This window comes from Paroedura picta, chromosome 2, assembly GCF_049243985.1.
Source record: "Paroedura picta isolate Pp20150507F chromosome 2, Ppicta_v3.0, whole genome shotgun sequence".
Lineage (NCBI taxonomy): Eukaryota > Metazoa > Chordata > Lepidosauria > Squamata > Gekkonidae > Paroedura > Paroedura picta.
Genome location: NC_135370.1, coordinates 75,588,254 through 75,605,343, shown reverse-complemented (window position 1 = coordinate 75,605,343; position 17,090 = coordinate 75,588,254). Strand labels below are relative to the sequence as shown.

General features: G+C 43.7%; 1 protein-coding gene across 1 annotated transcript; it reads right to left on the bottom strand.

The window, feature by feature from the left end:
* Nucleotides 1–361: 361 nt before the first annotated feature.
* LOC143829653 (aldehyde dehydrogenase family 3 member B1-like) lies at nt 362–12,202 on the bottom strand. Its single transcript, XM_077320886.1, has 9 exons — nt 12,107–12,202; nt 11,870–11,980; nt 10,114–10,234; nt 9,869–9,954; nt 8,535–8,616; nt 7,045–7,431; nt 6,674–6,840; nt 5,125–5,224; nt 362–1,236 (listed from the first exon to the last, which is right to left on the bottom strand). Exons 1-9 carry the CDS (start codon nt 12,200–12,202, stop codon nt 1,055–1,057), a joined length of 1,332 nt encoding a protein of 443 aa, XP_077177001.1. The 3' UTR covers nt 362–1,054.
* Nucleotides 12,203–17,090: the final 4,888 nt, after the last annotated feature.

Below are 17,090 nucleotides of genomic sequence, written 5' to 3'. Positions count from 1 at the left end.
CCTTCTTATCTCACACGCATACACACACACACTGTTTCTCTGCTATTCTTCTTGTTCTTTCAACTTGTTGTTCCTAGTCTGCAACAGCAGACACTTGGATGATCTCAGCTCTTCCCTGGTAGATTTTTTCCAGGTGCTAACGCGTCTTACAGCCTAATAATTCCTAGGACAGAGGAGCTAATGTCCTGCTGCCGTCCTCTAATGCAGTGGTCCCCAACCTTTTTATTACCAGGGACCACTCAACGCTTGACAATTTTACTGAGGCCCACTGCCCTAACGCTCTCTGACTCTGGTCGCTATGGTAATGTTTAAACATCCCTTCAAAATAAGATACAGACACGCCACAACAATGAACATAAGGAACATTTTATTTTCATGGAAATTTTAACTCCGCGTCCCACAGGTTGGGGATCGCTACTCTAATGAACCTGATCGCACAGGACTTGGAGGTTCTGCAGCTGCAGCTCCCTAGGACCCAATTCATCTGGGACAGCATCCTGGAGCAACGTGTTTGGCGGGGGGTACGGTCCTCTTCTGCAGTTAAGCGAAGTGTTCAAAAAATTAATAAAGGGATTTTCCAGGTGGTTCGAAAGTGGTGGTGTTTGGTGTTGGATCCTGGGGATATTGATAGTTCAGTTAAGACCTTTTATAGGGCTGATGGAGTGCGCCTTTCGATGTGGGGTTTGACACTTGGCTTCACAGGATAAGGCCATGCTTCAGCCCTGGGTTGAGGCTGACGTATTGTTGGCAGGAATGAGGCACCAGCAGTGCCTACATTCTGGTGGCAGCTTGGGAAATGTTTATACACAAAACCTAAAAGATTGGGGATTATAATGAATGCAAGGTTAGAGGTAAGATAACTGACAGGGAGCCAAGAAAGGGGGCAAAGTTTCTGGAGAAGGCGGAGTCTTTGCAGTAGCCTTTTTAGGAGGTACAACTAGATTCTAAAAACAGCAGAGGAGATAGAAACCCTCCTTCTCTCCTGCAGCTCAGTTCCTTATAGTTGCCTGTGCAAACACAAGGCCTCTGCTGCTTGGGGAGTTCACAGGAGGGTTCAAGGGTTCCAGCGCCTCACTTCTATGCCAAACTTCAGCATTTTCAGCTTCCTTTCAGTGTAGGGTGGGTAGCGTACAGAGTTGAGTGCTTCCAGGCCCATGCAGCGAATGAGGCACCCTCGTTGGTGAGTGAAAGTGTCAAAGCTGAACTTGCCATGATACTTGCCAAACCCACTGCATCCTGCAAGAGAGTCACAGAGAAAGTATGCAGATCAAGTGCTAGGCAAAGGCTGGGCCTTCCAGTTGCCCCCCAAGGTCAGGCATATCCCCTCTACCCAGTCTTCTTCATCTACCAGGATGGTAAATATTCCCATATAGTTACACCATTCTCAAGCTTGTTGAAATGTTACAAACAATTAATTTTGCTCTCTCTTCCAAACAAAAATCCGTTTTGCTAACCTGTATTTGGAAGGGGGGAAGTGTAAGGTGACCAGATTTTAAGATTGGTAAAGATCAGGGGCTTGCCAACCTCCAGAAGAAGCCTGGAGTTCTGGAATCACCAACTCAAGCCTGCGCAACTTGGTACAGAACAAACACCAAGGGGCTTTTCGCACGCCTGCTTGACGGCCAGGGGCGGGACGAGCTTGGCAATAGCGCTTCCTTTCTAGCGATTTTTGCTGAGACCGGAAGCCTGTGGGAAACGCCACAAAACGCAACTGGATTCCACTACAAAGGCAGGTATGCATAATGACGAATTCCACTATTTTAAATGGCGATTTTTCATTCAGCAACCAATTTGCTACAAAGATCCCGGTGCGGAAAGCCCCAAAATGTTCATGCAATACCTTGAAAATTTTTCACTAAGATAGTTTACCACATTTTGTTCACATTTTGTGGACTGAGTTCTGATTTCATACACTGCAAGTATACATATTGCTAGTAGGCCTTTTTTTTCAGGGCACCCTGGGTTTGGAATGTATTAATTTATGTTTCTAGACTGGTAGTTGTTGTCAGAAAAAAATTGGTTCAGCATGTTTGCTTTGGTCCTCTGCAGTTTTATGTACCGCCGCCCCCCCAATAGCAAATAAGCTGTGGTTTCTTTTTCCTTTTTTTTTCTCTAGTAGTTCTTATATTACCTGAAACAAAAGATGTTCCTTTGTTTACTTTACATCCTCATTTTGTACTAACTGGAGGAAAATATAATGGGCAGTCCTGCTCGCCAGATGGCTCAGCTCATAAAAAAGAGCTCTTAGAGAAAGATTGAGATAATCCAAGCCACTTCATTTGTGAATCTCTCCCCTTGGAATTCCAGTTAGCCACGTTGTAAATAATAATGTAAAATCAAATAAGCATTATTCTCTGAAGGAGCAGTTTTAAGTGGAAACCCTCTGGAAAGAAATACCTGTTGGAAATACTTGTTCTTATAGCAAGATCTGTGTAACTTTGTAGATTGGACAAAATCTCCCTATCATGTAAATTTTCCCTGGGCTCTCCTTCCCTCTTTTGAGTGTGAGATGTTCAATTTGTAAGCCAAAAAATTAAACACTGTAGTAACAGACAAGAATATTAATGAATATTTGTTTGAATGATGACACTAAAAATTGGCTTATGTGGATTACTTTACATTTATAAATAAAAGAATGCTCATTATGGTTTCCTGTGCCACATGCTGTCTTCCAGACTTAATTGAGGTGAGAAATCTGTGTCTGGACTACCATTTCAGAGTGAACAATATAACATAACATCTGGAAAGGTCTACTGCATCAGGAATCTCCCTAAATAACCTTGGGCCACTCACTTTCAGCCTACTGCACAGGGCTGTTCTGAGAATAAAAAAGAATGGCTGTGGAGAGAACCTGATAGCCTAGGCTTGTGTAACTGGGGGGGGGGGGAGAAGAATTAAACTTTCACTCATACAGGTTCAGCTCTAACCACCTCTCAGTCCATCTGCACTGGCAACCTAAGGCAACACATCTGGCCCCTATTCACAAATGCTCCAGCCTCCAGCCCTGAGTGAGGCTAGAAAGAGGAATTGATTCCACTTGCCCGCCCGCCCGCCCGCCCCCCTCTACTTGTCCATCCCTCGTTCTAAGGAAGCTTGGCTTCCTCAGCCCTGGACCTCCGCTCAGCTCCCTTCCCCATCTCGTCTTCGACGCACGGGGGTAGAGACCCCCAGGGAATGGGTTGGGAACTTTCCTAGTTCGCGCCCAGCCTCTCATCATGGCTGCTTCCTCTACTGTGTGATCATGCTGCCAGTCCCACCCGGAGCAGCCGCCAGTCCCAGCCCCTGGCACCACAGCCCCCGTGCACCTCCAGACATAGCCTTTTGCGTGGGCTGCCACCGAGCACCGGCACCAGCACCGCCACGAGGGAGGCGCTGCAGGGCTGGTCCTGTCCTTCGTGCCCGCCGGAGCCATGACATGGGGAGGCGGGGGCAGACACGCCGGAGCCTGAGCCTTTGAGGAGGCTTTTCAAAAGCCTCTTTTGTGATGCTTCGGGATGGCGTCCTGGGTTTTTGCCCTGTTATCTGCTGAGAAGAACTCTCCCGCCCCCGGGCCGGCTCCCCCATGCAGTAAGGGCAGCGGCTACTGCTACTCAGAAGTTGGCCCACATGCCCTAACTCGCTCGGCCTCACTTGGGCATGTGCGGAGGGAGGGGAAAGGCCAGGGCAGGCGGGACATTTTGAAAGTGCCGTGGGCTGCGGCACAAATCCTTTAAAGTTGGGACAGTCCCACCAAAGGCAGGATGTCTGGTTACTATAGGGAAGTGAAATGGACCAGCCCCAGCTAGCCAGTCTGTTTTGGGGCTTTTGATTTGGTTGCATGTGACAGTTCAATTCAGGAACACTCTAAACTGAACCAGAATTTTCATATTCTTCCCTGATTCCAACTATTAAGTAAGCCATTTCCTATGCAGTCCTAAACAGAGTTGCAGCTTTTGTGGCCAACAAACTTTGATTGAATTGGAAGGGTGTAAGGTTTTTTAAAGATTGCACTGCACACCAAGCCTTCCATGTTAAGCATTAGTTTACTTAATTACCTGGAATACTAGCTCATGAAGAACTCTAAGGTGGCAGGAAGGTCTGCAGTGTTTTACTGAGAGCATTCAACTTGTTACCTTTCTTAAGCAGATGAGAAGATACAACAATCTCCTGGTCTAGATAACTGAGAGGCAAAGGGAATATCTATTCACATTAATAGACCAGAAATGCTTGTGAGTCTGCACTTTGAATGAAGAGTTTAACTCCAGCAGTGAATCAAAATATTTCCTCCCTGAGTAGACTGGTGTGGAACAGTTCAACCAACTCACTGCTTGATGTCTCATAGCAGGATTCTGATACATTTGTATTCATTACATTTTTGCTGCATTAACCCCAAAGCATCCTCTTTGGATGCAGGAAGAATTTTTGACTTTTGAATTAAATCTGTGAATATTTAAGTTACTTTTTCCCTTGGTAAAAATCAAATAAATTTCATCATTAGTGTCTTCTGTTAAACCCAAGTTGGCATAGCAGCTAGAAGGTTTTATTCAAAAAATAGGATCTCACTGTTTGTGGAACAGCTTTTCCAGTGCCTTCAACACTGTGCCCAAATCCATCTTTTGCTTATGGCTGCTCTTAAAAGAGATTTCTGAAATGGTTTGAAGCTATTTCAGCCTTACAGTGGATGGGCACACCTACCTCACTGGCAATCTTCAAACAAAGGTTGGATACACACTTTTCTTGGATGCTTTAGGATGCTTTGGGCTGATCCTGCATTTAGCAGGGGGTTGGACTAGATGGCCTGTGTGGCCCCTTCCAACTCTATGATTCTATGATTCTATGATTCTATTTTGAAAAGGGGAAAGCAAAATGTAGACAGATGACAGGATGATTGCCCTGCTTAGCCTGAACCCCAAACAGCGGCAAAACCCAGAGTAACCGAATATGCATGCAGCGACCCCGGCGCCGCTTCTGGTTGCGCCCCAGTCACTCAGAAGCTGCGCTTTTTTCCGCATTTCGCTAACGCGGATTTTTTGGCAGCATGCACCAAATCTGCGGCCTGTTGCAGCTGGCATAATGGGCCTATGAGAAGCAAAAGAATGCTAGGGAAGATGAGGATAGAATCAGGAAGGGACAGCATAGTCATACCTATTCCACCAAATGGCAGGGAGGGTATGAATACATGCATGAAGCCATCATTGCCACAGAAGCCACCACTGCTAGTGCAGGCCAGTACCCGGTTCACCACCTAAGGAAAGAAAAAGAGAAGAAGTCTAGCAGAACTCCTATTTTAGGTTGGCCAGTACTTGGCGTTTACACATTCTAATAATAAGACATTGGCTAATAGTTTCCTGTAAGGTACATGAAAGTTGTGTTTGTGTTCAATTCTCTAATTTACTCAGCATGGAAACTTTTGAGGACCTTCTTGACTGTGCAAAATCCATCCACTTTGCACTATCCTTATAAGCACATCTCACTGATTCAAACCACAATGGAAATCCTTAGCAGAGTTAGACCTTTTAAAGTCTATTGAACCCTTTTGATTTCTTCAGGTTGCTGTGTGTCATACAATCAAGACTGTTTCTGCAGCTACAAATGAAACGTAAAATTTAACTTTGGGCTAGCACCACTAAATGGGGGAGAGAATGATTTAGTGATGTCGTATAGTGATGTGGAAGCAAGTGATTTTTATGGCAATTAATATTGTATATCTAATTCTGAACTGGGTCATAGAGTATGGATTAGAAATCTGTAAATGGAGCCAGGGAGAGATGGGATTTCTCCCCGAAACGGAAGGCAGCCCCAAGATTCCAGAAAAAAATGAAATCTTAAAAAAAAGAAAATCCCTCAAATACCTGTAACTTTATGAGAATAATGGCCACTGAAATACTGTGAGACTAAGTTTTGAAATCTCCATAGGCATTTTGAGTAGTCCCAAGCAGCCACAACAATGGAGCCAAGCTACCGGAGCTTTGATTTCTGTAAGGGAAAGCCAGTGGGGTGCGGGGAGACACTGGTCAATGGAATACTCTCCTGGAAAAGGTTTTGCCCTTTCCCCTCTCAAATTTCCTTTAAAATTTTTTATATTGAAAAGAACAAGGAAAAGTATCTTTGATAACAGTATTACAATATCATCCCTCCTTCTACCCCGCAAAGACAACATCATGTAAAAAGTTTAAAAAAAAAAAAAGCATCTGCAAGAGGTAACCCTTTCACTTCATTTTCTGGGTGTGGAATGGCCCTGAGTCTGTTAGAGATATATTGCTGTTCCCTGCTTCTACTTCTCTCTTGCCTACCTGCATCCGACTATCTTGATTAGATTAGGGAATATCTACTTATCTTTCTTATCTAGAGTCCTCTAATAAACAGTTATTATATTAGTTTAATACAACAACCAGAGTCTGTGTTTTCTTCATTCATTGTTATTTCTTTGACCCATGTGCACTCAGTGACCAGCAATGCCATGCTGGGCACACTAGCTGAATTAAACACAGGGGGTCTGACCACTCAATATCCATTAGGTTGGTGGGCAGGCAGGAAACAAGGAAGCAAGGAATGGGAGCTGATTTGGGGATCTGCCAGGTGGCAAAAAGAGGAAATAGCAGGGGAAGGGAGAAAAAAAAAATTAAATGACCTCCCCTTATCGTTACCTATTATTACACTCTTAGATAGGACCTGCTATGAAACCAAAGCATACCTGGCGATGACAGGAGAAAGCATAGGCAGCCAGGGGGCGATCTTTACTGTTGATGTATTGGATGGCTTCGTCCAAGCCTGCCACAGTGAAAATGGGCAAGACAGGCCCAAACACTTCCTGTTGCATGATTGGCTCCCCTTCTTTCACATTAACCAGCACGGTGGGGGCTGTGGACAAAAGAACACACTGAGTTATGCTCATGCCATCATGCCCTGTCCCTCAATTTTCTGACTGTGAGGCTCCTGTTCCCAACACAAAAGCCCCCCCCCCCATGCAAGGCTTTCTCTTTGCTCTGTCAAATCTTCACTACCGTAGATCAAACCCTTCACATCAAGTCTGCTACACTCCCCAGCATGACTCCACTTGCTCACCGATGTAGCGGTCAGACTCATCCGTCTCTCCCCCGATGGCCACTTGGCCACAGTCCAGAAGTGCACGGACACGCCGGAAGTGTTTATCATTGATCATGCGTCCAAAGTCAGGTGAGGCTTGAGGATTGCAGCCATAGAAACAACGAATAGCCTTACGTAAGCAGGGAATCAGCCTTTCTCGTGTGTCAGCAGTACAAATCACATAGTCTGGTGCAATGCATGTCTGGCCAGCATTGAAGAACTTTGTCCATGCTATTCTGTTGGCTGCATTCTGGAAATCACAGCAGCTATCCACATAGCAGGGACTTTTGCCTCCCAGCTCCAGAGTCAATGGTGTCAGGTGTTTGGTTGCCGCAGTCATGACAATTTTTCCAACAGAGGTATTCCCTGAAGAAGTATGGCAAAATTTAAAGTAGTTACAAAGAGAGAAGCAGAGCTGCTACGTTGAAAATACTCTCTGTACATTTTGCACTACAGAAGCTTACTTTTTTTTTGTTTGAAATATTCTAAACTAGCAAACTAGCATGTATTTCTTGACCAAACTATTGACTTTCTTGACCAAACTATTGTGTTTGTCTGATCTCTGGAATTTTGACCTTCAGGCTGGAACAACTTTGCATCTTGTCTTCTCCCTCAGTTTTTTTTTTTACCTGATTTAACTGTGAAGGTTACTGCAACCTGATACTATTACATGGACAGATTATTACAAATGATAGGGAAATAGCAGAGAAGCTGAATATATTTCCCCCCTCTGTCTTTAGTGTGCTTGCTTACTCTAGAACCACCAATTTCAAGAGGGGAGTTAATAGACCAGAGTTGGACTTAAGTGATGAGTGAGGAGGGCCTATACCTGATGGACAAATTAAAACCTGAAAAATGACCAGGCCCAGATGGCATACATTAATGAATTCGAAAGGAACTCAAATGTAAACATATGGATCTTGTGAAAAATATAAAAATATTTCACTAAATTCTGTCTTCATTCCTGAGTACTAGAAGGTAGTTAAATGGTTCCAGAGAAAATCTGAGAAATTTTAGGTTGGTCAATCTAACATCAATACCAGGTAAGTTTGTGGAATCTGTTATTAAAGATAGAATTAGTAGACACATTGATGAACACATTACTGAGGAAGAATCAGCAAGGATTCTGTAAGGGAAGACCTTATCTCACTAAGCTTTTAGAGTTCTTTGAGGGAGTGCTTTTGCCAAAACAGCCACAAGCAGCAACATTACCTGTGCCACCTCAGCTGTCCTGCAGGTGGGCACAATGGGGCAGCACTGGAAAGCAATACAACAAACAGCTCTAGTGACTGACAGCCAATATCAACTCATACAAAAACAGTATTTGGTTCCGAATTGAATCTCATCTCAGGCTTCAAATGGCTTGGCTAGTCACACTGTGCCAGCCTCATTAACCTTTCTTTTCTTTTTAAAGTACTGTTTAAATTCATGATGGAAATCACGCTGGAAATTAAAAATGGAGAAGTCACCTGTAAAGAAGATATAATCAAACTTGTTCTCCAGTAATCTGGCAGTTGTTTCAGGGCCACCTGTCACCACAGCAAATGTGTCCTTGAAAGATAAGAAGGAAGAGTTATGTATCATCACCCCCAATCAGCCTCTTTAAAGAGAGAATGTACAGCAGTGAAGCAGAGAAGGAAGGGGTGTTAAACATTTTTTATACCCACCTCTTGTTTTGCCACAAATCTATTACCACATACCTTTTTCCCCTTAGGAATTCTACAGGGGGAATAGTTTCTGGTGGGCAATTTAGTCCCAAGTAATAAGAGAAATAAAAAAGCTCTGGCATTTCTCCCACCATTTGCACTTCAGATTTCTTTTTCCCATGACATACAAGGACCTCATTTTGAAGACATGGAGAGCTGGCAGTAGAGGGGTACATCCTGTCCCAGCGACCTGCAAGCATGCATGCTGTACACTGGCAGCATACACATTGAGCGGGGCAGGTCCCTAAGGCACCTATAAATGGTGCCACGTGCAAGGATCCAGCCTTCTGCCTGGACCACCGCTGGAGAATTCTCCCACCCACCTGCCCTATAAATTTAAAACTTCTTGGTTGGGATTGTAGGGGTACATTATGTCAGTTGACAATTGGATTCTGGTTGTGTGTTATTTTTGTGACAACCACAGGGTTTCACATTAGAAGGAACCCTTTTGAGGATAGGCAGTGTGTGACTGGACTTTCCGGAGTATGCGTCCTCCCTAAGAGGTGGCCCACAGCAACCAAAAGTCAACCTGGTGGGCAAGGCACACGTGCTCCTTTTGGCCAAGCTGCCTGGGGTTCAGCCAGAGAGGCTGACGCCCTTTGGCTTCCCTCATAAATGCAGCTTCCCACAGTAGGCCAATTCCAGCAGGAATATGGCGGCCAGCGTTCCCAGCTGGGAATTGAGGCAGACCCCTGATTATCGCTGGAGCTTGTTGGGTCAAGCATTTGGCAGACTGCATGTGTGGTCCTCCTCTCATGCTGTGCCAACCCTCCACTGTTGACGTATTTATTTATTTATTTATTTGATTTCTATACCGCTGTTCAAGGAAGTGTATCATCCTATGAAGAACTCTTACTCTCCATCCCAAGTACGCAAGTCCTTGGGTCATATACATTAGAATGTATATTGTTCCTACAGATAAATTATTTGGAGTAGCCACTAACCCTTGCTTCTACATTTATCCATTGTGTGCTGTCACAATGCAACCCAGCAGTTGAAGCGAATATTGAATTTGCAGTGACTAATATTATTATGTATGTGAATGAGACTTCTGTGTTCATGTGGAAACAGGGGAGAACTGTGCCAAAAGAACTCACTGGGTCAAGGTAGGTTGGCAGCACTTCAGCCATTAGCTTTGCACTGCATCTGCTGAGCTCGGAAGGTTTCACAATCACACAGTTCCCTGATGGAGAAGAGAACACATGATTATGGTAACAAGGTGTATAAACCACCACACATTTGGACCCAACCCACAGGAGCCCCTGTTAACCGACCAGCTGAACAATGGGTCAGAGTTGTGGGGATATTCTGCTGAACAGCCTTCAGAGAGCTTCTCACTCACCCGCTGCAATGGCCCCCACCAGAGGAGGCAAGGTGAGGTAAAAGGGGTAATTAAAGGGCGAAATGATGAGCACCACTCCATAGGGGTCCTTGCGGATGAAGGCACTGTCAAACATGGTGGCCTAGAAGGAGGTGAAGACAACAAAAGGCCGTGAAGCACTTGAGGCAGGGAAAAAGAATAAAGTTGTCAGCATGAACAATCTTGTTTGTCTTCAGTGTCCAGCCCAATGGAAGAGCGCTTTTCACATTCCTCTCTGGCCCTGCTAGTCAGAATGATGGTTCTGTATCACCCACATCTACTCTATTTTACGAAGGGTCCAAAGATTTTATAACATCCAATATGTATTGGAGATGTTATGTGGTATGACAATGCCACTTGTAGAAAACTTTTAAAAGGATATGAGATCCAATTCAGTCTGGCTATCCTTTGGACATTCCCAAAAACTGGTCCCACACTGAGGACTCACCCAGCTGTTATTCCTCACTTTAAAGTCAGGGATTGCAACCCAGTTGCAGGGATTGCATCCCTCTTTTTGCCCCCAAATTGAGCCCCCAGATTGTTTCTGCAGTGAATCCCATGGGACAGGAGGTAGAAACTTCCTGGCAGCCTTTTTCTTCTTTTGTACTTGTCCATATTTCTCACGTAATCAAAACAGCCGGCCATCTGCCAGCGCCATTTTGTTTCCTTTGGACACCTCCTTCAAGTCTGGAATCATTTTATAAATCAAACATTATAATATTAAACCATAATTAAAGAAACAATTTCATGGGGATACAAGGAGGATACACACACACTCATTCCTTGGAGCTTCTCTTCCCAGTCTGAACCACAGCCATCCACTGCAGCATGAGCTCAGATTGGGGAAGGAAAGGGATGTCAGTGCTTCCCCTCCCCATCTGACAGCTGATCCCAGCCCATGCCACAGGGGACAGCTGCAACTCAGATCAGTGAAGAAAGGGCCACTGGGGGTTTCGCTCCCATGACCCAAGCTGCAGCCACCTCCCTCAATGCAGGCTCAGGCCGGCTGTCAGATGTGGAGAGGAAGCACCAGCCTCCCCTTGCTTCCCCTATCTGAGCCCCACCACAGGGGACAGCTGCAATTCAGATCAGGGGAGGGGAAGCAAGGGGACATTGGCACTTCCCTTCCCCATCTGACAGCCACTCCATGAAGCATCAAGAAGGTTTATGTGGATTTCTCTATGCTCATCTCCCCACCCCTCCATGCTTCAGAAGCCTGCTGCCTACAGAAAGGGAAAAAAGACTTGCTTGTAACAGCATGGCAACATTGGAGGGAAGGAGGGAAGTTAGGAAGCATGGAATGAAAGGGTGCTATTGGGGGGCAAAGAGGCATAGGCCATATGGAAGAGGGGAGCAATAGGGTACCTTTACTTTGGGAGGGGGAAGGAGTGGGAAGGAGGATGGCAATGAGGAAAGAGATGTGACCAAACATTCAAAATGGTGGGGACCACAAAAACCCAAATGTACCCATTTCCGCTTTGGCCAGCCCCACTTCAGACCATGTTTGCTCCCAGTTCAAAAAGTGAAAACTGGATTTCTGAGGATTCCCTTGCTGTGGGGTGACTGAGGAGGCAAATCAGGTTGTGCACGAAAAGGGGAATTTCAATGTGGAGATGGATGCAAATCCTCTGTAAATGCAAATCTCAGCCTAGTGCCAAAACAGTTCCAGTCAAACACAGAAGAACTTTCTCACCCACACAAAGCCATATTTCCACCTTTTCCAGCTTGTTTCTCTTACCAGGTTCTTGTTTACATGCTCATCTGCCATCCAATACTCCAGGTTGTTGAGTGCAGTGTTCACTTCATTCATAATAAGAGAAATACCAGTTACTTCTCCTTCAAATGCAGGCTGTTGGGAGAATGAAAGTGTCTTAGTTTTAGCCTCACTAGACATACAAACCTCTTAACAGAGCAATTGCACATGGTTTGACAACAACTTTTCATCCATAACCTCTGGCTAGTTCACCACACTCACCCTGCGCAAGTCTGCATTCAAAGCTTGCAGGATTTCACATTTTTTCTCCTCCAGAAAACGGCTCAGCGCCTCCAGCTGGGTCCTTCGGTATTCCATCGGCCGAGTCTTTCCTGTTAGCCATTTAGCACGCAGACAATCCACCAGGGCAGCAAAGGGGTTTGAGCTGGAGAAAAAGCAAGTCATCAAAGGATTTCTAAAAGGATCTTGTGGATTGTTTTGTTGACACTTTTTCACATCAACTGATAATAGTTGACAATGCTCCTTCATATCCGGAAAGTATAATAAAGCAGTACTCTAATATCTAATATAATAAAATGTGTTTTGTACTTCTGACAACATGCTGAAGGTTCCAAAGCCTCCTACTGGTGGAATCTCCCCCCCCCCCCCCTTTTCATGGCCACTTGCTGCTCTTGCTCAGGATTCCCCCCTCCCTTCAGGGCTGCTGTGAAGGAAGCCTCTAGCAGCAACTAACTGATGCGAGGGGGGCATTTCGGAAAACAACAGAGGGGAGTCTGAGGGCACGGGTGTGCTTTCTTTTGAAGGGGGGAAAGATTTTCCCTTCTGTCTAACCATTGGTTAACAAGGAGCTCACAGAAAAGCCACTTCTCACTTAAAATACTGCTGTGGCCAGCCTCGCTGGTGGAAGGAAGATGTAGCCAAGCCACGTGTGCCTCTTATCCACCACTCTCTGTAACTAATCACTTGGGACCACAGAATACAAGGGAATTTGGAGTATTTTCAGTCTGGGTTTTCCCAAATGCTATCCTCTTGGATAATCCCTTGCATGAATGTACACACAAAGCTGCCTTATACTCGGTCAATCTATTGGTCTACTGAGGTCAGTACTGTCTACGAAGAGTGGTGAGAACTCTCCAGGGTCTAGGTAGACATCTTTCACATCACCTTTGACTTGACTTTTAAATGGAGATGCCATGTATAAAGCCCAACAGCTCATTCTTGTCCACATATTTATTGACCTTTCCAAGAACACTAAAAGGTTAGTGAGACAGGACTTTCCTTTGCATAAGGCAGGTTAGATCTTATAATGTGAGACATGTCCTTCTATATCAGTCTTTCTCAACTTTTCTCCCATTGAGAAACCCCTGAAACACTCCTCAGGGTTTGTGCAGAATATGGTTAGGAAGCATAGCTGTGTACACACTCACCCAGGGCCCCTCTCCTTCCCACCCCCTCCATGCCCATCATTGGCCATTTTGGGAGGGGTTTTTTTTAACTATGACCATATATATTTATTGCTCCTATCACCCAATAAATGTTTAACAAATGAAAAAAAAATAATTCATTTATTAACTAACCCCCACCCAGTTAGCAACCCTTCCAAGGCCATCAACAAATCCCAGGATTAGGATTTCACAAGCCCCTGGAAGAGAAAGCCTGTTCTATATATTTGACAATTTTACCCTTACCAGTGTTTTCTATCACTTTATCGGAAACCCACTGGCTTGTTATTTCACAGATCCCCTTTTAAATATTATAATGGGAGTTTCATTGGCTGCTCTGCTGCAGAGGCTCATACAAAAGTTCATTTTAGGGACATGCTGTATCTTATTCAGAAGATCAGCAATTTCACATTTGAGTCCTTTAAGAACTCTGTGGTGGATATCATCTGGTCCTAGTGATTGGCTAGTATGCAATTTGTCTATAGATTCTAGAATTTCCGCCTTTGTCACCACTATTTCCCTAAGCTCCATATCTTTCCTCCTGAAAACATAAGTTCAGGAATAGGTATTTGCCTTATATCTTCAGCAGGGAAGATGAATAAGAAGAATTCATTTTTAGTTTTGTTTTGATTTTCCTTTACTTCATTTGGGTAAGCCTTCTAGTCTCTAAAGGATGCCATTTTCATTCTAATAGCTTCCCTCATCCTGCTTATGAGCCAAGCTGGTGATCTCTTCGACTTTGTACTACCTTCCTGATCTCTGGTATACATTCTCACAGAGCTCCAGTATTGAGTATGGAACTTTTAAGTAACACTACCACCCCCACCCCCACCCCACACACACACAGTTTTTCCAAGAGATCTGACCCTTGACTGCTCCTTTCAACTTCTTTTAAACCAGGTTTTAAATAAAATCTGGAACTTTCTACTAGACTTAGACTTTGTACTACCTTCCTGATCGCTGGTATACATTCTAACAGAGCTCCAGTACTGAGTATGGAAGTTTTGTGTAACATTCCCCCACCCAGCAGTGCTTCAAAGATATCCTTTTCAACTTCTTTTAAATCAGATTTTTCATTTTAAGTGAGATCTGGAACTTTCTAGTACCCAAAGAAGTCACAACTTACAGCTAATATGTTACTCCTGAAGGAGGCAGGGTTGATAAAAGTAGAGACCAGGGCATGAATAGTAACTATTGGTCAGTCAGCCCACAACCCACCTAATGCACAGAGATAATTAAATAACTTCTCAAAATAGGTGTAGCTCCTGGTCAACTTCTAGAAAGGGGATATAGACCAGCACAACACTTGGTTTATCAATGACTTAGGATATTGAGCTTCAAGATGTAACGGCCCTCCTTCCAAGCCCATATAGGCTATTAAAGACCTGGGAGCAATTTCCCACTATATCATACTTCACACATATCACCTCCTCCATATTCCATTGTGCTTTTCCAAGAGCTCAGTTCAATGCATTTCCATCAGCACTGCTAGTGGAAGATTATGGCACATGCCTATGGAGGATTGTTTGTGTCTTTGCCGTTTGGGTACAATTGAATCTCTTGTTCACAGTCTATTGCATTGTGATTTTTATAGTGATATCAGAAGTAGTCTAATTTTGCCTTCTTACTTTCCTCTAGATTTACTGATGATATTTTAATTAACCCCTTATTTGTAGTTAAAGATAATTCTATTCCTTATACAGTGGCGAAGTTCTGTTATTGCTAGTAGGGTATGATAATCTTTGGCTGATGTTGAGGGACTTAGTTGTTAGAATGTTTTGATTGTTACTGGGGTGGTTTGGTTTTTGTATGCTGATCAATGACCATAAATAAATGAAATGAAATCTTAGAGAAGTGTCCCCTTTCAGAGATAAATATGGATTCCCTGGCACTTTCCCATGTGTAAATTACATTTGATGCCATTGTGATTAGTATTTCCAGTGAGTTTAACCACCGCCACATCTTGCAGTAATACCTGGGCAGCACCACTGAGGATTAAATTCAGGTTCCATTCCCTCCTTCTCAGTTCCATGAGTAGATTTTCTAGGACATTCTCATCTAGACATTTTAGCTCTGTGGTGTTACTGGAACACATATATATCAAGTCAATATGAGGGTTGTTAAAGTCACCCCTCATTATTGCTTCCTGATTTCATTTCCCATCTCAAGATCAGCCTGAGTGATTTGGTTAGGGAACCAACACTTTTGGAGCCATTATTGGCACCCACAGTGATTCTGTGGAGGAGTGGCCTTCCGTGCTGTTCCTTACCTAGATGAAGAATCGTCTTCCTCATGTGCAGATTCCATAACAACTTCCTTGAATTGGGGTTGTTCTTTTGCATCCTGCTGTCTTGTAGAACCTGCATGGGAAGAATTTGCATCATGTTGGGTGGAAAATTCCCAAAGATTTACTTTTTTCTAACACTTGACTTTCTTGCACCAACAGCATTCTGTTATGTTTTCACTGACATTTCCTGAACTTTCCTGGGTGTTTCTTGGAGTTTCCTGGACCTCCCGCCATGACGCAACACCTACAGTCTCTCCAGCTAAAAATCAATAATCAAATATTAAATCAGTTGTGCGCTGTCTAACATAAACTCTTGTTGATTTAGGCTTGTAACCATAGATGACTACCTCTTCCTATGGAGCGTGGAAGATGTCACATTTCCACGGTACCATTTTTGGGTGGATCATAATTTCAGAAACCTGTTATCACCACCCCATCATCCTGCATTACATCCACAAACATTTTTTTCCACAAAAGAATTCTCTGTTGCCTCTGGAAGTTGGCACCCTAACCCTAGGTTTCTTCTTTATTCTGAGACTCAGTGTGGGGGAGGAGGGTAGACATGGTTCCTCTGAACCTACCCTTGTCGTGTTTTCACTATATATAAGATGGATGTAGATAAGCACAAGAATTTGAATTTGGAACCCATATTTGTAATTGTGATCCTTCAGGTTCAGAATGGTGAATATTCCGAATTCAATTTTTCTACTGTTATAAGAAGGGCAAGCTGCCTTTTATGACCTCAACCTCCTGAACCTTTCATAGAGCTTTGCCAAACCCAAACCACTAAGTCAGGGATCCCAAATGTGGTTGCCATATATTAAAGCAACAGGATATTTTACTACAAGTATGTTAATAACTCTAGAAAACAGACTGTCTCAACATGCAGCCTGTGAATCAAGAGCACACATACAATACCTTTATTGGCATAAAGCAGATTAGCAAAATAAACAGAGATAGTCAAGGATACATCAGTCAGTTTAAGTTTAAAAACTGAAGACAGAAATTCAGCCATAATAAAAGTGACATTGGCAGCTTTATCACTCAATAAAAATTGGCAGATCTGGTCATTTGAATGGTTTCTCCATTTTTGATATAAAAGGTATAATATTCCTTCGCTGGAAAATAAACAAGGGACAATCCAGTAAGAAATGTTGCGTGGTATCAGGAGTGTTTAATTCACAAGGACATGGTCTATTTTCAAAAGGAATCTTGGCAAATCGTTGAGCCGAGCAAGCGATACTGTATAACCGAGCAAGGGATACCGTATAACATTTGCGGAAGAATTTTTCCGTCAAACACACAACAGGAAGCTGGTTTACCTTTAAGGTAAACTGATTACTTTTAAGGAAGAAAAAACAGTTTACATGGGTAGCGGAACAGTTAGCCTGCAAAATAATCCTATTTCTATGTTTGGTCCAGTGCAAATTATGTTGGAAGGTGATTCCTAAGTATTTGAAACATTTGACCTGCTCAATTTGATGACCACCAATACGCCAGTTTGAAGGGGACCACC